This window comes from Amia ocellicauda, chromosome 9 (assembly GCF_036373705.1).
Source record: "Amia ocellicauda isolate fAmiCal2 chromosome 9, fAmiCal2.hap1, whole genome shotgun sequence".
Classification (NCBI taxonomy): domain Eukaryota; kingdom Metazoa; phylum Chordata; class Actinopteri; order Amiiformes; family Amiidae; genus Amia; species Amia ocellicauda.
The window spans coordinates 28809043-28831516 of NC_089858.1; the positions used below are offsets into that span (position 1 = coordinate 28809043).

The window sequence follows — 22474 nt, forward strand, 5'->3', positions numbered from 1 at the left end:
TAACGAAGTTGTAAGTCTCGGGGTTAGTCTTTTTTAGGTTTTTATTATTACGAGACCTATTCACAAACATGTCACGGGTGTTTGGTCCAAGATGAACTGCCTGTCGTGACTAGGCCTACACATTAAACACCAACAATGTATGTAACGTCTCACAAACGATATGTATGAATAACGCACTACTTTTATATAATTTCCAGTATTGCTACTACTATGCATGTTGGGAAGTAAGTTAAATTAGCTAATGTAATGTCGACCGCAATGTGTATCGCTTTTCACTCAATACCATGAAGTGAAAAGGTACACACACCTATGAGATAACAGTCACACAAAATATCTAATATCTCGTACCTAAGGAATGGTTGATAGTATTTAACCGCTGTATTATATCTTTCATTTCTTCAGCTTTGAGTTTCCCCGCCATCTCTGTTGTGCAAATGAAAGCGTAAAACGTAGGACGTCACTCAGAGTGCGCACAGCCGTGCAGCGCCGCCTGGTTTATGTACGTGCTGCGCAGATTTCCGCAGTGTTGCAGAATTCCACCGATCCCATTGGTGGAGCAGCGCAGATGTGCGCACAACTGCGTACATTTGCGCAGCAAGAAGGCAAGCAGAAGACCGGGGAAGCTCCTCCTGCATACAGGAAGCGATTCCTTTAACACATAACGAGAGAGGTATGTAGGAAAAGTGTCTCTGTGAAAACAATTCATTCAATTGCTTATCAAATGTTGTTTAGATAACATGGACTATATTTCAACTATTCAGCACATAAGGTTCACAAAAGGATGGAGGCACATTTTTAGTGTTTTAATCCTTCCTAGACCTACAATGAATTAACTTTACTGATGTTTTCGAGATTTACAGTATGAAATGGAGAAAAAAAAAAAGATGCAATCCGAAACGTATAATAATGTACACATCAGAACGAGATAATTTCATTAATTTAGACAAAACGTTAAACTTTACAGAGATTAGATTTGAAAATGGTAGTATGTCATAGTTTTTGTCCCAACCAGCAATGCGATTTGTTTCAATATAGTATGTTTTGAAATTCAACTTTGTACTAGATTTTCTAATAACCCTTGTGATACGCAATGTTTGTGTCTCTGTGTTTAATAATAGTTTGTTTTGGCTGCGTCTTGTGCAAGTAGAGATAACTTTGCTAAGTTATCTGAAATGTCTTTATCCGAATTAATCGTGATAAATTGATCATTTCTTGTTTGCAGATATGGATCAACTAGACCGTAAGGAATTGAAAGATACTTTCCTCATTACTGGCGGCGGAGGCTATTTTGGCTACCGGTAGGTTTAAAAACAAAAAATAAAATATACCGAGATGGCAATGGAGCTCTGTCAAATAGCTGTATATTTGATGTATTAATGCATTGCCCTTCTAGTTCACCATTTACTATTATTCAAGTAGACTACTTTATTATACTATAATACTAAAAAAACAATAGGCTTTGTGTCTCATTGTTATTTTTGTTACCCCTCTGTAGAGATATTAGATTTTGGTAACTGAGAATCAGAAATGCTTTTTTGTACTTTTTGTACATTCCTAAGGTGACCTGTGTTTCTCATAAACAGCAGCTCTGTTTAGTAAAAAGTAGTCAAAACACTAGAAGTTTATGCAAAATATCATAGGCATATATATTGATGTAGTTGACCCTTTTATGACTATAATTACAATGTTCAAAATTTCAATATAGTTATATGCATAATAGTTCTACAGCGTACCAAGCAAATTTTGTCACTGTTTCATTAAGGAAGGAACTGCTCTAATACCTTTATTTTTTACTTCCTAACACATCACCCGTCTTGGGTTTGTCAGTTGTAGTGCTCACAAAGTTTTAAAGTAAAATTAGTATGTCTTTCTATGATTAATTTAGATTAGATTAGACTGAACTGTCTTGTTGCCTTTTCATCCAGTTCAAGTTCAATCACAAGGAATGAATGCAATTCCCCCAAAGCTTCTCTAGATGGCGATCCCACACTGTTAGCAAATGTATGAAGAGTCAGTCTCCTCTTGAAAAGTGGCCTTAAAGAGGTATTCTCCGTAATGTGTGCTTTATACTGTCACGTGTTCAAAACTCATAGACAGTGTAGACATAGACTACTTTGCAAACCTTGTACATAACATAGTATAACCTTTCACCCTTTTTTTATAACTGGCAAAGTCTTTGGATAAACAGCTGTGCTGCTAGATTCCTATCAGCTAGTTACAAAGTGTTGCAGTAACACATATTTAACTTGCTTTCTTAGCCTTGCATGTGCTCTGCATGAGAAGGGGGCCAAGGTTGTGCTCTTTGACGTCCGTCCACCTAGCCAGGAAATTCCAGAAGGGATGGTGTTCGTGCACGGAGATATCAGGGAATACGCCGAGGTGGAGAGTGCAACACGAGGAATCGACTGCGTCTTCCACATCGCTTCATACGGCATGTCAGGCCGAGAGCAGCTGAACCAGACCCTGATCGAAGAGGTGAACGTGCGCGGGACAGAGCACGTGATCCGGGCCTGTGTGGCCAGTGCAGTGCCCCGGCTCATCTACACCAGCACCTTCAACGTGGTCTTCGGTGGCCAAGTAATTGAAAACGGAGACGAGACTCTTCCCTACTTGCCGCTCCACCTCCACCCTGATCACTACTCCAAGACCAAGGCCCTGGCTGAGATGGCCGTGATGGAGGCCAACGGTAGAGCCTTGGAAAACGGCGTGGGCGTTCTGAGAACCTCGGCCCTGCGTCCGGCAGGCATCTACGGACCCGGCGAGCAGAGGCACCTTCCGAGGATTGTCGGGTACATCGAAAGGGGCCTCTTCTGCTTCGTGTATGGAGAAGCCAGCAGCCTGGTGGAGTTCGTCCATGTGGACAACCTGGCTGCAGCGCACGTGCTGGCTGCTGAGGCCCTGACTGCGAACAAAGGGTACCGAGCATCCGGCCAAGCCTACTTTATCTCCGATGGACAACCCATCAACAACTTTGAGTTTTTCCGCCCTCTGGTGGAAGGCTTGGGCCACCCTTTCCCCAAAGTGCGCCTGCCCCTCACCCTCATCTACCTCTTCGCCTTCCTCACCGAAATGGTTCATTCCCTTGTTGGCCGCCTCTATAACTTCCAGCCTCTGCTTACTCGCACAGAGGTCTACAAGACAGGGGTCACACATTACTTCAGCATGGCCAAGGCAAAGAGAGACCTGGGCTATGAACCCCAAAAGTACAGCTTGGATGAAGTAGTTCAGTGGTTTAAAAAAAGGGGCCATGGGAGGAAGCCTAAATCTTCCTCATTTAAGCATCTGCTGCAGGATATTCTGCTCGTAATTGCATTTGTTGCTGTGATCTTCTCGTTTCTTCCAGTTGTGGGCACGTAACCACATTAACCAGCGAAGAATTGTATTATTTTTTTAATTAAAAACTCATTTCTTTATAAATTACAGTTTCAAGATCCTTGCATCCTCGGGAGAAAGTTTGTATTCTCATTGCCCTTATACTAGATCAAGGAAATAATACATTAATGTTTTAAATCTGAAAGCAAATTGTTCAGTTCTGAAAAAGTGCCTGTAGTTCACTGTTCTCGAGCAGCCCTCTCTTATTGGGTCCACCTTTGCACAAACGTATGTATGTATGTGCGAGTTATCATATTTAAAGTGTTCAGATTCTACCTATATCTCAAACGTTGGAATTAAAAATAAAACATGAAGGTTAGGTTACATAAACAGCTGAAGAAAGCAAGGGAAGACATATTTCTCAGGAACACTTCTAAACTCTAATTTAAGCATTATAAAAACCCTTTTTTGGTGGTACAGTCTTCTCGTGATCGTAGCACTGTGTCTGAAACAGCAGCTTAATGTCTTAAAAGAGTGTTTCCTTGTTATTAGATTTCCAAAAGCAGCTAATCTGCTTTGTGAAACCAAACAACTGGTCGGTAAATGGATTGTGAAGCCAGTCTGTAATGTGGAAATAATGGTCTTTAGAAATTGAAATGCTACTGTGCTCAAGACAGGAAGAAATTGTCATAGCAGAAAGGTATTGTTTACGATATGTTTGACAATTGATCATTTATTTTTAGTAAACATTAAACTAGTTTGCAGAATACAGCCAAATATCATTGCACTGCATAACAAAAAAAAATCCTAAAAATACTAAAATACTGTAGTGTTAAATATAAACAACGAGTTTTAAAGTTTTTTAAAAACAAAATCTACCATGATTTGTTTTTTGTGCAATCTGACACATCACTAGGACTAGAGTAATTAATTATTTCTTAAGCATAATTAATTAAAAACCTCGAATTATCTTAACTGCAGCAGCAGGTAATACATACTCTGTGCTACGGCTTTGATCATTACTCCAAGCGGTACTCTGTACAATGTTGATACAAATTAAAGAACATAAAAGGGGTAACATATTTCAGTCTTTTTAAAAAGGCAAATCAGGACATGTTAGAAGCCAGAATATTTTGTTTTCCTGAAATCTGTGTGTAGACTTAGGGGGAAAAAAACATCTTGAGATTAAGTACAACTGATTCAGTGGAAAAGGACACATTTAGAAACTTTTATTTCAAGGCTTTTTCTGAAATTCCTGAAAACTTCATAATGTACCATAAGTCATTTAGAGTATTTCATTAGTTTTCTGTTCTTTGAAAAGTACCGCTTGTTCCAACGATTTTCTGACCAAATAAGTAACACAAAATCATTGAATAGCTACATAATAGTTAGCGTGTCTTCGAAAAGGTGTTTTATTTGTACTTTGTATTAATTAATAAATCTATGTAGCAGTGACATTTTTCTTTTCTTTGTTCATTTTGTTCTCAGTTCAGATAGAAGTCGTATCAGATACTAATGTGTTAAATGCTCAAATGGGAATAAGTGTTATAATTCCGTATATATTCCCTGCACTCTAAATTAGATTTCTAAGTAATGCAGCATCTGCTCTTGAGAGTCCTTCATCTCTTGTATTCAGCTGGGGACCTGAATATTCGTAAATGTCTGTGCATGTAATGGGCAGAATGCAACACAACCCCAACGTTAGGGAAAAAAATTGCGTATGGTCATATGATGTCATGTCATTTGTATTTTGGAATTAGATAAACAGATCCTGCTACCTGATTCTTCCAAAACATCACAACAATACTGTGGTTCCAGTTTGAGCAGTCATGGAATTAAAGAGATCAAGTTGCATACCACTGCATATTTGGCACAGAAATTACCACAAAGGCCAAGTGCGATACTTAGTGTGAAGTGATATATTTTCATTACTGACATTTTTTCTACAGAGAAAAATAAACATAAACCTATACCTCACCTGGTGATAACTGAGAGAAACACCAAGGATTGGGCAGGTTCTTACAAAATCAGTGTAAACAAATTGCATTTCAGTGACTATCTCTTGACCATCATAAGTCTTTTAAGGTTAATCAAAACCTCATTGAGACATTTCTGATTATAATCACAAAAGATGAGCACAACACATGAATCAAATAACTGTCTGATCCTTGTTAAACGATAAACTATTTCCAAGAAGCTGATTGAAGAAACCAATAACATTTAAAAAATATACATGTCCAAAATCAAACCTATTACGATCCTGAGTGGGAAGGATCTCAATAAAGCAAATGTCATACGGTGCATAGTTAAAATTCTTTAAAATTGTCCCTGTGGCTGTTGTAGCTCAGGTTTTTCCACTAGATGGCCTTAAACAACAGTCTTTCTTAGTTGCTGTTTCAATGCTCAGTGCCACCCTCTCTATCTGTAACAGGGACTGCAGATGAACCAATGGGACTGGAATGTGTGTTCACTGATGTACGCTTTAAAAGCTGGGAGAAGCCATTGAAACACGACTTTTAATTAAAAAGGAAGCCAGAGACTGGTACGGCGTAGTGGCACCTTGGCCTTGGTCATGTGAAACAATACACAACTGTCTTTACCTGGGACATTAGACACATGTCAATCAGATCTCCATGAGGTCTACAGACACAGGGGAAATTCTTGAAATGCTTTAAACTTTTCTTAATAATAAAGTATAAGACACATAGAAAGACTTCTATACACACGAGTAGAAAGTGAAAGTTTGTTTTTAACCGTGGAGCTTTTTTTTTCTTGTTTAACAGAACACACTTTGAACTCCTTTGAAAATAAACAGTTGTATCCGGTATACAAGCCCAGTTATCATCTACTCAAATATGTTACCAAGAGAGATCTAAATGTATATGTAAATAAACAAATATACTTTCAAAGGTAATGGTTATTTCTCTCTCCCACTTTCTCCTTAAATATGAATACCACACCGGGTGGGGGTTATAATTATGGGTCTAATTCAACCATAAACAATCTTATCGAAATGTAACAACTTATGAAATGAACTGATTCTTAAGAAATGTCATAACCTTGAAATAAAGTAAGGCAATTTTTTTGTTTAACACTTAATACAGTTTTCTAATCAGAAAATACATGTGTTTGCTGTCCTTCCTGAATGCTGGACATTCTGTCTCACAACTTCTGTAGGATACTGTAACTACTTTTGCCTGCTGTTTCATGCTTGTTACACTCTTTTTCACTCTCTTGACGAACTCACCCATAACATAACATAACAGGGACTTAGTAAAGCTAGTCCGTCATTTATTATGAATTTTCAACAAACCCTGCAACCACAAGCAACTTTCCTGGTGGTGTTGCATGACACCGATGAATGGAATGGTATTGTGTTTTTTCAAAGGTCTCCTATTTCAACTATATTTTCTGTTTTCGCACTGGCAACTTAAACCTCTACCCTACCATTTCTGTGTCGTAAGGTTGGTGCTACACAGGAGTGAGAGTGCCACTAAGCTCAAAAGCGGCAGATAAAATGTCCAACATTATTTGTTTTTGTTTCTCGCAGGATTTCAAAGGGGATGTTCCAAGGACAGACAGTCATGCTGAAGATTATTATGTTTATTCAGTATTCACATTCAGTATCACATTTCCACCTCTACAGTCTTGAGTATTGGCCTTTGAAAAATTGTAGGATAACTTTTGTAACCGATGTATCAATTATGATTTGTAGAAAAGGAGCAAAAAGAAATATAACTAGTAGTATAATGTAAAAAAAAAAAAAAGAATGGGAGGTTAATCATGAAAAGTACATGTGTTTTATGCCCCAAAACAAGGCATCAATAGTCCCACCAGTTAAGTTGGTTTCAATCAAAAGGGTTAAACAGATTTCATTCTGTTACAAAAACATAATGAATTGACCCTGAACGGGCTCTGAGGGTGGGGGCGCTGTTTTGGGTAGGCATCGTACGGTTCCCTATTTTAAACTGGCACTGGGCCTGAGAAAATAATGCTGTGCCCCTTCCCGGAGTGGTGTTGTTTTTCTTTTCTTTCCACCCTGTTAACGATCATTTACTTTTTATAGCGTATTGCCAACGCTATAAATGTGCATGTGCCTAGGTTTTACAGCTCAAAAGCAGCCGTCCTGAGATACTAAGAAGATGCATAAAGCAACACGTTTCGGGAGACATGTGTGAAGTAACTGCGCTCTGGCTAAGCCCGGCACCCCCTTGCTGAGTTGGTCGCAATCATTGTTTCGCTCCAGCATTAACTACATTCCAGAGCGCCGCAGCGCGCTGCAAATCCTTCCGCGCATTCCTGCCACACGAAACAGTCCCTCTTCCCGTTTTTCTCCCCAGCAGCCAACTTTCCTCCGAGACGCTTCGCCCCGACAGCAGAGAGCCGCCTAGCCGCGCAGCTGGGATTTATTCCCGGCGTCGGACGCGTCGGTCAAGAGCCGTGGGTTTAAAAAGTGCAAAACCGACCAGAGAAAATTCCTCCGCGCAGCGCGCCATTGACTGTACAGACCTTTCAACTTATCAAAGACAGAAATTGACAAACGTCTTCTTTTCTTCAGGGGGGAGAAGACAAATCCGTGCAGAAGCGCATTTTCCCCCGCGGAGCAGCGGGGCGGCCAGCATGCTCGGACGGGGGGGATTGAAGTTCCCTCGGTGAGACGGGGGGCTATTGTCGGATGTTTGTTGGGATTTCTGCGCGAAGTGGAGTTCGCCGCCTCTGAACTCGGCGGGTCCCTCGCTAACTTGTCCCCGGCAGCGCGGAGCATGGAGCAGGACGCGGGGCGCCGGGCGAGTAAGCTGATGGACGGGCTCTCTCTGTACGAGGCGTGCAAAGAGGGGATGTACGGCGCCAGGAGGGATGCGGGCTTGAGCCCCGACTTGGATTTCCCGGCTCAGATGATTTCCGAGCAGAAAAGTAAGCGAATGAATGGCAGTGCGGCGCAGCAGCAGCAGCAGCTCCCTGCGTTTGAACACTACCCGTCTGGGAATAAAGTTTACAACGCGGCTCCCATCCGCCCGGTCAATGGAAACCGGGCGGCCCCTTTGGATTTCTGCAGCCCCCCGAGAGATGCCGCGTACGGGGAGGATGGTCACTGCACCAAATCCGAAGTTGCCCTGCCGTGCTACAGCGGCGCTTCCGAGCGGCACAGGAGGTACTCTCTGGAGGTGCAGGGGCACCGGTACAGCGCCGGGAGTGCGTATGACGGGGTGCTCTTGAACAAGCAGGGCGCTTTCCCCTCCTACCCCGGCAGCAGGAGCAACAGTGTCTGTGTCAGCACCAACCACGACGGCAGGTACAGTGCCACCAGCCCCCGCTCCAGCCTGGCGTCCACCATGTCTTCTCAGGACCAAAGCAAACACCCCAGCCCGCGGTCGAGTCTGGTGGTCCCCGGGCAGGATAAATACACGAGCCCGCGGTCTAGCTTGGTGCAGTACGACGGCAGCAGCGCCCTGAGCCCCCGGTCGAGCTACGCCAGCACCGCCAGCGACACCAGTAAACACTCCAGCCCCAGGGCCAGTTTAAACAGCTACGACTGCGGCAGCAAGCCCAGCAGCAACCGCACCAGTGGCATCAGCATGGGCTACGACCAGAGGCACATCAGCCCCAGGTCCAGCACGGCCAGTCAGTATTCGTGCACCACAAGCCCCAGGTCCAGTTACTCGGATTCGCGGTACGTGCCATCGGGCAACCCCGAGCACGAAGGCGCGGTGCTGCACGGCATGCCCGTGGCGAGCCCCCGCTCCAGTATCTGCAGCCAGGACGCCAGCGGCAGACCGGGCGGCGTGGCGGCTAACTGTGTGGTCAGTCCCCGGTCCAGTATTTCCAGCCACAGCTCTCGGAGTTCCCGTAGTTCAAGGGGGTCCATGAGCACCTACCCGGAGCTACAGCTGCCCTCGCCCAGGTCTTCCATGCTGGGACCGGGGTTACAAGAAGACACGGTGATCCAAGATTTCGGAGATGCTCTCCATAACAGGGCAAGACAGGAGCTGCAGCAGCAGCAGCAAACACAGGCGGCCCAGGTCGGATTAAACCCAGAAGCTGGCCCAGGAGTCCCGGCACCATTTAATTATGGGAGCCCAACGAAGAGTTCAGCTCCGGCACAAAAGTTTAAGTTGCCGTACCAGGTTACCCCATGCCGGGAAAGCGGCCCTAGCCAAGCCGAGAGGAGGCTAGAGGCTCTCACGCTGGAGCTGGAGAAAGAGCTGGAGATGCACATGAAGAAAGAGTATTTTGGTGAGTGCAGTTCTGCCAGCCCTTACTGTCGCACTACCTGCTCCCAGTGTCTGCACACGTCCTCTTGGGTAAACTAGTTCTGTTACAATATCATACCTTTATCTGGATGATAGATTATTTAATACTGAATAAACTCAGTTGTTTTCTGAAGCAAATGAGTTCCTTATCTTAAGTGGCAAAGTGTCTAGATTGTATTATTACATTACAGTTGCATTTGCTGCAATAAATAGTACATTTGTATTGATTTGAAACTGATAATCATTAATGCTTATGGCGGTAAAAGGTATATTAATAATATGAAGTGTACTGCAAATCATATTTTGTCTGTAGTGCCCAGAGCATCCTAAACATCACATTTAATTATTTACAATAATAATTTATATTTGAATAATGTTGAAATTACTTTAATTTATTATTATTATTATTATTATTTTACAAGGAAATTGTTTGTAAATAATATGACTTTTGGAAACTATTGTAAATATGGGTAGAATCCCTATATATATAATATGAATGACCACAAACAACATGCGTTTGATTCCTGCATGAGATTAACCTTATATTGGACCTGGTTACCTGTTTGTGTTACAGGTTGGTTTTGGTAGGTATGAAGTTGGTTCAGTAGGTTGCACCATAAGCCTGTGTATTTACCGCTTAGCTCCCCAATCCAAGCTTACCAAAGGTTCACCTAAATAAAGCAGCCTGAGTGATCCATATTCACAGTCATACACTCCTGTGAAATCTGCCTCACTGATGGCCATCCAGCATCTGTTAAAACACCAGAGCCTTGTTGCAACACCTGCCACTGTAACTGGCTGATAGAGCAGGGGGGAAAGAGAGCTATTTGAAAGGTTAGACCCCCCCCACGCCCCCACCAACTACCACTGCAAACAAAGAGCAGTTTTCATAGCAAACCTGTGGTAGTCCAGACAACTAACTAGCCCAGCCAACCCCCACCCCCCTGCCTGCACCTTCTCACAATTATATGTAAGTTAAGGGTTAAGAGAGGAGACTAGAGTTTGAATTTTGTATGCTAATTATTACACAGATTCTGTTCCAACAGGCAACAGTGGACAAGGTTGTGTTTGTATTATTAATATACTGTATAAATATGTTAAAGACAAACAATCTCAGTTCATTATGCTGTTCTCATTAATGCACATGTTTACATTGGAAGAAGGGAATGTATCTGTATTATTCCCACTTAGTCTCTTAATGACTGAATCAGATTAATTAAGGAGCACTGTTTTTGTGCTTTATTCCTAAGCACCATGTAAATAAACTAATGTGCCACAAGGGGCTTTTCAAAAGATGTGCTGCTGTGCCCAGATTCCATGCATTCAAAAACAAACTTAAACAGAGGGCGAACATCATAAGATTTACAGTAGGATGTTTTGGATAGTCTTTGTGGAGAAAAATACTTTTGTTTCGTATTCTGAGACGTGACTCTGAATATCATATGTACATTTCATCCAAAAATGGGTCTGCACTCCCTTTAACTTCCTTGAATATAATCTGACCAACTCTGAGAGCACAGTACCTTTATCTCCAGTCCACCTAGGCTTTGAATCCGACTTGGATCTTGAAAATAATTCGCGCTATCCTGGCGTTACATCTAATGCTTCTCTGTAGACTGATCAATTTTAATCGGCATCTGCTCTGCCTTTATTTTTATCATCTCAACTAAAACAACAATGGCCCAGTTTGCGAGTGATAAATCTCACACTGCGATACAGGCCTGTTGCGATCTGTCATAACCACAGTAAAGTCATTTTTTTGAGTGTGATTTATGTTTTTATTAGACAGACTGTGTAATAACCCTGCTAGCTCCACGAGCCAGACAGAAAAGAAGCCGTTCTCTTCCCAGTCTTCTTACTTGAAAAGACTTATCTGGTACTCTCTGTTTCGTGTTATCTGTAGGGGATGACTCACTCAGAATGGGATGTAATTGGATGTCTTCAGCAAAACTCTTTTACTGCTCATGTTTTAAGTTTGATTTTGCGTGTTTGTTGGAAGTAAACACCTGGTTAAAATTTCAAAGCAGGATTGGGTTTGCACTTAACTATACTACAAACCGAGACACTTGGCACTGGAGAAGTGAGGGTGTACCATGTGTTTGCTCTGAGGAATGGCTGAAGTAATCGTGACTGTATATAGCTGGGGAAATAAAGAGCTCCTCTATTTACCGAGCTCAAAATCAACAGTAAGAGGGTGCACAGGTTTTCCTGGATGTCCTTCATCAAGATAAAAAGTCTTTATTCAGAAATCTGTCCTGAACGGTTTGTTTGTACGCTGACTTTGAAGGCTGTAATTGCCCTAATAAATGGAATCACCAGGCATGAAAGTACTATTCATTGTAAAAACAGACCCGAGAGCAAGATTCCCCCTGCCTCCTCGTCACGATATACTGTTTGTAAACCGTTTTGAGAATGAAGACGCTAAATAATAGACAGGGCCTCTGAATATTTTTGAAAGCGATCACACACTTATGTCGGGATGGTAGACTGCATTGTCGTAACGGGAGCCTGTGTTTGTTCAGTCGGGAGGGAGAGAGAATGTTGTACTGAAGCACAGAGCTTTGAACTGTCAGCCAGTGAGGAAGAAAGTACATCAAAGGCCATGAAATTGTGTTGAAGTACAGAGCAGACCTGTTGTAATACTGATATGTCTATAAACAGTGATTCAGTATGGTTGTGTGTATGTGTGTGTGCAGGGGATTTAAGGTTTCTTAGACAGGTCTGTAGTGAAGTAAAAGGTTTGTGTTGCTTGGTTCTAATTCACAGGGAGACAATGCTAATTCCCTGACTGAAGTTCAGCTAAATGGAGCATTAACTCGGACAGTAGCCTTCTTACCCCCTTTGTGCCTGAAGCAGCTGACTAGTGATTGGAGAGTATTGAGTACCAGACTTCAGCAGCCCCACTATTGCATAATCTCCACAGGTCACTGGCAATGCAGAGTGGCACTTCCCTGGACTGTAATTGCTCTGGCTTATGTGTTGGGGGCTTCCATGGGCTTTCTTCCAGAGTGAAGCGTCACAATGACTAATCACCTCATGCTGATTTTACGGCACATACGTTGGCAGTTCCAGCTTATTCCTGTACTATAATAATAATGAAAGAGCACTCATTATGTTAAAGCTGGTGTAAAAGAGGATTAAATGAGGTTTAGCCACATAAACATGAAAAAGGAGACCTCTCGCTTACAGTGCATTTACTGCAAATATGCAACGGTGCCTGCTTTGTCTGTAACAAGACTTTTATGGTATCTTGAAGGGCATTTTTCATTTATTTTCTTTTGTTCTCTGTTTTTATGCTACAGCTTAAATTTGTTGCGCCCCAAGGTCAGTAAAGGAAAAGGGGAGGCAGACTCAATCACCCATTATAACGTGGGACAAGCCGATCTTCATTAAGGGTAGATCAAGGTATACTGATGTCAGGATTCATTGCTGCTCTCTGAAAGTGTTTGGCGTTTTCTTCCTTAAAAACATCTTGAAACACGTGTAGCCAATGGGACTGTGAGGTGTTCACTTGAATAATTTTACCCTGCCCTTTTCTTCTGTATATGGTCTTCTGTGAGATTGAATATTCACTCCAGGAGGTTGTTACCATCCTCAGTGAGTGTCTGCCACTTGAATGGCGACCATCAAGATTTAAACTGAGCCGGGTTTAGGTTTACTTCTGTTAAAGTCAAATTGCGTTGATCTAACGTTACAAAAACCAAATGATCCATAGGAAATGTGTAATTGCTAATCTCTATATTCAAATGCCAAACTGTTTGATGAATGGGTACCTACTAGGGGAAAATACACATTTTCAGGTTGGTTGCACATTTTTAACTAAGCGGAGAAGGGCACAGGCTATTCTTTTGTAAAGAAATACTCCCTGACAGTTTTGGATGCCACTCAGTAGTTCTGTGGTCTCCTTGCTGTTTTATAATGGAGGGTTTTGCAGTCTACTTCTGTGAAGGCTTTCACACTGCACCATTAATTACACCTCCTTCCTTGCAGTAGTATTGTTCTGTCTGTAATGGCGATGAGCTAGGCAGTGGTCATTTGAGTGTGTGTTTTTTCCGCCCGAGTCACTTATGTCTAAAAAAAGGAATGTTCAGAATTCCAGTGCACATTTACTGATGGAGCAACTTGGGGGTTAATATTTGTCAGCTGTGCCAACAAAGTCCACACTGTTTCAAGTTAATGACTGACCACTTCTTAGAATCGTTGTCTGACTGCCAAGATGTCTTGCCTTCTATCTTCTATCTTCTTTTAACTGTACAGAAGCCAATTATACCATCTGACACTACAATTGCATCCTGCATAAGCCTATTTCAATTACATAAGACTGTATTGAATCAGAAGCATGTATTTTAGCTTATTGCATGTGTTTTCCATTTTAAAGTAACAAAATCGGAAGGTATTTGATGTTCATGCCTCAAATCATTTCAAATACAAATACAAAGTTTTTGTAAACTGTACATTGTACAACATGCCACTCACACGGTTAAAAGTAATATATACAGCTCTGGAAAAAATTGAGACCACTGCAAAAGTATAATTTTCTCTGGTTTTAATATGTATAGGTATGCGTTTGGGTAAAATGAACATTTTTGTTTTATTCTATAAACTACTGACAACATTTCTCCCAAATTCCAAATAAAAATATGAATGGAATGGCTGCCATACATGTAGAGGTGCAGATTTAAGAACAATTTGCAGTGGTCTCTTAATTTTTTCCAGAGCTGTATATAGTCAGCTCCCTCCATACATGCGTAAAAGAGTACAGGACTGTCTGAAAAACTGATTTCTAGTGATACAAGTTTGAGCTGCCAGTGACTAAAAGCAAATGTCAAAAGCTGGTGCTTATGAGTGTTATTATAGCAATGGTTAAAACATGAAGGTTGAGAGCAGAGATTCAAAACGGCTCGAGCAACTTAGGCCTGGTTGGAGCTCGCTGTCCAAAAAAGACAACGCCGTTCCCTTGGTGACCGCAGGGCTCGGGCAGTAAAGTGTTAAGGCCTGTGTTTCCAAGCTGGCTGCTGTGTTGCTGCTTGCCTGAGGCCCTGACAGTATGTCTGTTTTGTTACTGTTGTTTTTGTTGTGGCACTGGTGCAAATGCATTTCTAATAAACAGCTGGCCTGTCGACCAAGCCTCAGTGAACCCCACCCTGTCTACTCCCCCCTGCCTCCCCCACTCCATCTCTTCATTAGCCAGCCAGCAGGGCAGCTAGCTACTCCAGACAGCTGGCACTGCCACTTGGCTTGCTGGCCAGACAAGACTGGTGGGGGTGAACTCCAATCACCTGCTTGGAATAATAATCACCGTAATAATATAGTGCATTGTCGGAGTTGGGTTGAAATCAGTGTTTTTCCTCCACTGTGCATGTATCTTTCTATTTAAGCAAGTTTGTTTTATATTTTTTTTCTTTCACCCAACCATAAAATTGGTAGAATTGAAATATAAGCCTTGTTTTGTTTTGTTTCCCTCCCCCCAGAGGCCCAGTGTTACTTATGTATACCCATACTGTTAATTTAATCCTGTGACAGCCTGGGCTACAAGCAAATACTAGTGAAGAAAATGTGAAATCAATGAAGTTATGAATGGACTCTATATCCAGTAGAGCTGAACCAGGTAAATCATGGGAGTAGAGGCTTTTACGTTTTTAGGTCCTCTAAATCGAGGCCAGTTTTGAGCAATTCCTTCAATTGTTTTGTTGGATTTACATGTACATTCTAAATACAATAATTAGTGCTTTTATAGTTTAATTTTTAAATGCACTTTGTTGATCTATAATGTCATGGTATATCTTATAACCCTTTTCTCCACTGAGTGTTATATCTAATGTTCACTCAATGAAGTTATAAGATAAAGGTATTTTTTTAAAAAGGTTCAGGATGGCAAGCTTGAATTCCAAGTAAAACAGTGAAGTAATTATTCAAGCTCATTTAAAATTTCCCTGGGTCAAAACCAAAAATTGCTGTTAATTGTGCCCAATATTATGGCCACACGCAGCAAAAAGACCAAATGTCGACATCAGCGATAAGTGACTAGATTGTCAAAACTTAAAAGAATCTAATGAGAAGTGTAATTAAAGAGCTTTCAACAAAGGTTAGAGTTGAGAGTGATGCACTCTGCTCATTATAATGGGTTGTTAGTAGCTTAGTCATCCAAGAAATTAAGCAAAGCATTTCATCTGAGCTACAGTTTCTCCTTAGTGTCCAGCCTTCGTGATATAGTATGCTCGTACAACACTGCAGTTGGAATAGACATCTGTACAATAATTGGCCACAGAAGTGTGTGTGTGTGTGTGTGTGTGTGTGTGTGTGTGTGTATTTTTAGTATCTTTATTTCATCAATTTGTTCCCCCATTCACAAACTGTATTTCCCGGAGCCATTCAACCACAGTATCAATGTGGTCTGGCTTTTATTCGGGGGAATCGTACAAATTAAATTAGAAGTTTCCATCTTGGCCATTCACCCTCTGTCATATACTGACCACTTCCTTTGTATTTACAGAGGATTTGTTTAAACATTGCTGGGAATGGTACTGCACAACAAGTGGTGGGGGGGGTGATTTCTCCATCAAATCTGACCACTATTTCCATTCCCAGGAAGAGAACATCACTTACCCTCTTCCTCGTGTTTTTGAATGTATTATTAAGAATATGCCCACTGGATATTGTCCGGAAGCAACCTCTATTTGTAGAGGGGTCTTCAAGCTTACACCGTTTCCCACTAATGTAATCTTGCAAGGTTTTCCCTGACCCTGTTAAATACTGTAATAAACTCGGCACCTGGAGCTTTCTAATGGGGGTGTCCTTTGATCAGGTAGTCAGTGGTACAGATTTCAGGTCTAGGTAGTGGAAGGCCGAGGTTTCCAGTTTTCATCCTGGACAAGACATAACCTGTTAACCTGGGATTCATTGTTGGAGGCCATTTTACGTGTTAATGAAGATACCTGCAAATCCCACAAGCCTTTGAGGTCTGGAGACGGCCACCCTCCTCCATAGACCTTTCTGACACTGCAAGAAGCTAGACTGTATTGTTGTGTGCTTGAAAAAGCTGGTTTTTCCTTCAGGCACTTACGAGGGGGTTTGTCTGACAGCCTAATGGAGCTTGGTGCAGAAACTAGCTCATGTAAAAGTGCTGCCAACAGCTGCTCCCGTTACACTCACCTCATTACGGCTGTCTGCCTGCGGTGCACGGTGAGTCATATCTTCGGGCCCTCGGCTGCTCTCAGTCTAGTTGTACTGACTTGCTGATCTTGGCTTTCAACCCACAGGTAGTGCTGTTCTGGCTTGTTCTTAAAACTGGGGAAGCTGGCATAGCTTGGGTCTCCATTTCCAGGGCAGGGACGCAGGAATATAAGTAGTGGGTACAAATGAGAGGAGCCAATCTTCCTCATTTGATTGCAACCAATTGATCAAAGTATTTCTAAATCAGCATTGTTTTTTAAGCATCTGAAGTTGTCTGCTGCAATAACATGCATTGAGCCGAAGTTGTCTGGAGTATTGTAATTCGTTCTAGTCAGTCTTAGTCATTTTCCATCAATGTTATGATGTGACGAATAATGCCAGATGGTCACCAGAAGCTTTAGCGTTCACCTCTGTTTTGGTATTCTGCTGCAGAAGTCTTTTGAGATGCACGGTATCTTCAGGACAGTGTCTGCATTTATTTGTAGGCTTCCTTTCACTTTTTAGACCTTTAAAGGAAAACGGCGACAGCTTCATTTTACTGATCTTTCTTCTTTGCTTTGAAATTGTGCACAAGGAATGATGGTTCCCTCAAATACAACACTGCTATCGTGCTGAAATTGAAATAAAAGCAAACAAAGTTCTCTTGCAGGTCTGCATATTCCTGATTTGAATTTCACTAGAAAAAGCAATAATAGTTGAGGAATTGCCTGTGAAATTGAGGCTCTAGAAGTATTCAAGCTTTCCCCTTATGTTATGAATGTCCCTTTTACACGTGTGGTGAAGCATTTGAAAGGGCATCCTCTAAAGTTTTTTTATTTTATTTTATTTATATTTTGAATAAGTTTGCTCTTATATTCTTTGCAGTCAGTCTGACAACCAGATGGGTGGATATGATACAAGGTCTCCTCTGGCATTACTTTGACATTGAATACTAATACAGTACTCACCACCTCACAGAGAGTATTTTGAGCGGAAAAGCCAATATTTGTCACTTGTTTATTATGTCCTGTTTATTTATTTATTTGACAAATTGCATGGGTCAGATTCCCAGTATGATAAATAATTGGGATCTACATTTAATCCAGACCTCAGCCCACCTCATCCCTCATTAGGAAAGGCAACCCCTCCTCTTCAGGAACCATAGAGGGATGTGATGGGAAGATGCTATCTAGAGATGTCCTTGAGAATGTACTAAGACAGTGGTTTAGTTTTCTAGCTTGAGTTTACCAAAGGTCTTTTTCCAATCAGTAAGAAACCACCTGCCCTAAATTCCGTACCTCCCCCCTACCCGAAGTGTACAGCTCCCTACCCCTCTCAAGTATGCAACTCTTAATCAGACTTCCCAAGTTTATTGGCTCGCGCGAGATAGCATGACTGCTGACCTTGCTCCTATCACAGAAGGAAGTCTGAGGGAGCCCGGGGTTAGCAAATTGCTCTATTATTCCCGTTATCAGGGCTGCAAAGAATAGCCGCCTTTGATTTGGTCTGTGGGGAAAAGGGTGTACGTGTGCCAGGTGACGTCCTGATGATAAAGAGATGTGACCTCACACCGTTTAAGTGGTGTTGACTTAAAACAAAGGTGTCCGTGCTGATGCCTGGTCCAATGCTCGCCTGGGGAGTTGGCTCTGATATCATAGAGACCATAGTTGCAAAACATTAGTACCCCCCCAAATGGGAAAATTCTTCATCAAAATTCCTCAGCACTCTTAGTGGCAGGCCTCTCAGCCAGTTCTAAGGATGTGACTTAATGCTTTACAGCTAAAACGGCTGAACTTAGTGTGTGAAAATGGTCTTTAAGTCTCTAATCTGTAACAAATATTTTGTCTTTAAACCTTGCTTATAGGGTCACATTTTGTTTTGGAATTGCTTGCCTTATGTTTAAGTGAGATTTTGGTTTTATCTTCTTAAATTCAATTTTGAAGGAAATAATATTTTAATAGTTTAAAATGTTTACAGTGGATAAATACATTTTGGGTTTTCTACATCCCCAGTTACTCTACTTAAAAACAAACATACATAAACAATCTCTAAAGAAATTGCAATTGCTTTGGTTCGTAGGGAATATGGCCTACTACCAAACTGTCAGTGTGGTACCATTTGTTCGGCATGCAAACTGGAACGAAACTCATCCAAATTCCATCAAAATGCCTGTTTTTAATGTCAGTCCCTGAATGGAAAACATTTGTATGTGATGTACTATAGACAGGATGTGTTTGCTGTCAATGCGAAACTAGGAGAAAACCCCTAACTTGTACCTTACCCCATTTATAGCTCTCTTTCAAGATGACAACGGGCATGGAATTTGCCGCTGAACAGAACCTGTTTCATCTCTTTATTTAGAAGAAGTAAAACCCAGGGCTTACTCCACCAATTCCCTTCCCCTAAGAAGAGTCCCGCTTACGAGAACAGTCAGCCATAGCCAGAGTTGTCAAAAGCAATATTTGTACAAGTTAGCATAACCTGTACATTATTAATCTTTTACTAACAACAACCACAAAAAGACTACACTGGCAACTATCCCTCTAGCCCCAAAAGCACTGAGTCTGTTTATATTAACACATATATTCTCTGTTTTGTTTATTTTCTTTTTCCACCCTCTTCTCTCTTTGCAGTTGGTGCGCTTTTTGTTTCTCTTGCACTGTGTTTGAAAAACAGATTAGCTCCCCTGGGGAAAAAGCGTCAGATTCTGCACCACTTTCCTGCTGCTTTATTGTGCAAATCACCCGCTTCAGGTGGAAAATGTTCTGTAGCTTTGAAGAGCTCTCTGTGGCCTGCGTTCAGTTCCAGTTTTTCCAGAGGAGTTCTAACCTCCTAGTTTCTCACAAGGTTCTAAAAACATAACCCAGGGCACGTCAGGAATGGACTCTGGGAATTCCGGCCAAGTTTTATTTAGACTTTCAAATGCAACTCCCAGAAACTAATCCTCACTTTTTCTTGTCCATTTCATTTCAGTTTCGCTAGCCTTTGCATAAATGTGCTTAGTCACTTAAACCAATTAGCGCCTTTTCACACAAGAGTATGTGCATCATTTGAGGATTTGACAGCAGTGCTTTTTGCATTTTTTTGGATCGATTAAGTAACTGCCCAGAACAGATTAATGGTCATCTTATCCCTTCCTGTGGGTCCTCATGATGATCAGATTGATTAGGTACCTTTGTTGAAAGCTTCTCCTGAGTTACAGCTGTGCAGGGGAAGGTCAAAGCATATTTTAAATAACATCAGCATTGAAAGAAGTGCAAAGTACAGCACTGCCAAGAAATAAATAATAGTAATGCAGGAAGTTACCATTCAGTATGACCCTTGGTTTCCATGATTGTTCATCAATACAGAATGCATAAAAACCCGGAAGAAACTGTCCAATGTCTGCCCACACAAACAATCACTAATATTGGCCAAGCTTTGTTCGCTTTATCCACAAACTCAAAGAACACAAAATGCATCCTCAACCATGTCCACCACAATGCTCAGCAAAACACAAGCCACATGCTCCCTTTTAGATTTTTATTTTTTTATTCTTCTTCTCTGGGATAGGTAAACAGCTTAACAGTGATTTTAACGGCAGAGTGTTGCCAAACTAGCAGATTTAAAGTTTGCTAATGAGTTGGCATGCAGCAGCCATAAAGTATATCAAAGAACTGTGCTAACGTTTTAAAAAAACAACCCAAAAATGTATTTAAATTTTTGTGGAAGCGAGCAAGCCCGGATCAGTTCTCCAGTGGGATGTTGCGTCCTTTGGGATCACGTTCCACCACACTGCCAGATCATGTCATGATCCCCAGTGCAGCCGGTGGCATTGATGCACTATGGTTTCATGGGAATCTGAACCTGTTGTGCCTTATTAAATTAAGGAACTCTCTGACCCCAGCAGAAGCCTAAGGATGTCCTTGAGCAATGGGGATTGTTTATAATTTGTCCTGATTCAGATTTAAATTATCCTGTTGGCGGGGGTGAGGTTAGCTGTCTGTTGCCAACCTGCTCTTGCAACCATTCATGTCTTGAATCACTGACACAAGCCTGTAATTCTCGGGGCCCCTTTGGGATTAATGGCTTCACAATCCATCAGAGGAAAGAGAAAAATGTGAGGTTATGTTAGTACACTGGGGGGGGGGGGGAATAGAGGTCATTCTCAAGTCTTGAGCTCAATGTAAAGCAAGTTTCCAAAGTTGGTTTGGAGCCAGGCTACATTTTTTTTGGTGAGTTTGTTGGAGAAGAGCCTTGAATCTGGAACAGGAGGCTGAAACATCTGATCTTCGCAGTTTCCAAAGACAGTGTGAGATGGGGATGGGCTCGGTCAGGAGACTCCTGTGTGGATTAGAGTGAAGCCAGCAGCAGCCATGATTGGAAATTGTTTATAAGAAACTGATTACAGGCTCTGACTTGTAATCTTCCAGATAAAATCTATCCTGACATCCAAGTCATCGTCATTTGTCTAAGCGATCACAGGTCTTGGTCACTAACTTGCACAATTGACTTGACAAAATACAAAGTGCTTTTATTTCATGGATCTAGATTGGTTGCCCATTATACAGTTGATAGAAGTTTAAAAGGTTTCAATTCAAGTTCAAGGTTTTATTTTTTTAACTGCAGGCTGCCTGTATTGATTTGTGTTTTGACACTGATTCAATTCATGTTCTCTCCAACAGGTATCTGTATAAAATGTGGAAAGGGGGTGTATGGAGCGAGCCAAGCTTGCCAGGCCATGGGGAACCTCTACCACACCAATTGCTTCACATGCTGCTCCTGTGGTAAGTGTTTTGCCAACTTCTTGGATATAAACAATAAGTGGATTCTCCATAGAGTAGCCAAAATAGAAAGACGTCCTTTGAAAATGTTTGCCTACATTTCTAAGCATCTGGGGAAATTCCAAGTTGATTTGGTTCTCTGCCTATTTGAATGGTGATTTGAATGATGATTTATCTTACTCAGAGGTTACTAGAACAGGAATGCAATCAGCTTATGAGTATGTGGTGACTAGTTGGTCCAAGTGTGGAGAGTTCTTCAGTTACGTGGGTTTCAGGCTGGATTCTGAAAGGACACGCTTGCTATGGATAAGGTCCTCTCCCTACTCTGTGTGTGTGAATTGAAATGATCCCAAATGGGAAGGAGGATTGCTGATGAAGTTAATAGCCCTTATCACATGACCAGGGTATGCAGATTTTCAAAAATTGGAGTGTCTGCAGATCTATTTTCATCTTGTTTCGATCAAATGTGAAAGTCTGCAATATAATGAGATTCCCTCCACAAAAAAGGGGTTCTTATCTGAACTTCTCCATACTGCAGCAAGCACTGAAGTTGAGGGAAGTTCTTTTTATGTTTTCTTTCATTCTGTATTCTGCTCTAACATCTGTCTAGAATGAGTTCAGACAGCCTGTGTTCAGTGTGTGTCTTGGGGAGCCCAGTGAGGCTCTCGGGAGCAGGATGGTGTCCCCATTAACACTATGTTCCCTATCTTTCATGCATGAGCACACAGTTTAGGTGATAAACTTTCATGTACTGTTAATGGATATATGGACTGTCTTCACTTCCTTTTAAACTGTTTAAGTCTAAGCTTGTATTCAATTCCTGAAAGATTGAATCACTCAAAACATTAACATAAATAGAAATTATATGAGCATGGAATACTGTCAAAATAAATACCCCTCCTTGGAACTAGTCTTAAAAGTACTCGTTAGTTAACTTTCTATCAACATGGAGAAGAAGGCCCTTAGGCTGACAAATTATTACATTACATTTATTAC

The 22474-nt window shown here is 41.6% G+C and overlaps 2 protein-coding genes across 2 annotated transcripts in view; both read left to right on the top strand.

The window, feature by feature from the left end:
• The first annotated feature begins 571 nt into the window (after window positions 1–571).
• sdr42e1 (short chain dehydrogenase/reductase family 42E, member 1) lies at window positions 572–4769 on the top strand. The gene is made up of 3 exons (XM_066713999.1): window positions 572–670; window positions 1223–1298; window positions 2259–4769. Exons 2-3 carry the CDS (start codon window positions 1225–1227, stop codon window positions 3355–3357), a joined length of 1173 nt encoding a protein of 390 aa, XP_066570096.1. The 5' UTR covers window positions 572–670; window positions 1223–1224; the 3' UTR covers window positions 3358–4769.
• Window positions 4770–7367: 2598 nt separating this feature from the next.
• wtip (WT1 interacting protein) overlaps window positions 7368–22474 on the top strand; it is a 35319-nt gene continuing 20212 nt past the window's right edge. The window contains exons 1-2 of the mRNA XM_066713997.1: window positions 7368–9546; window positions 21380–21481. Coding sequence (XP_066570094.1) covers window positions 8076–9546; window positions 21380–21481 — 1573 coding nt within the window. The 5' untranslated portion in view covers window positions 7368–8075. The remainder of the gene's footprint in view (window positions 9547–21379; window positions 21482–22474) is intronic.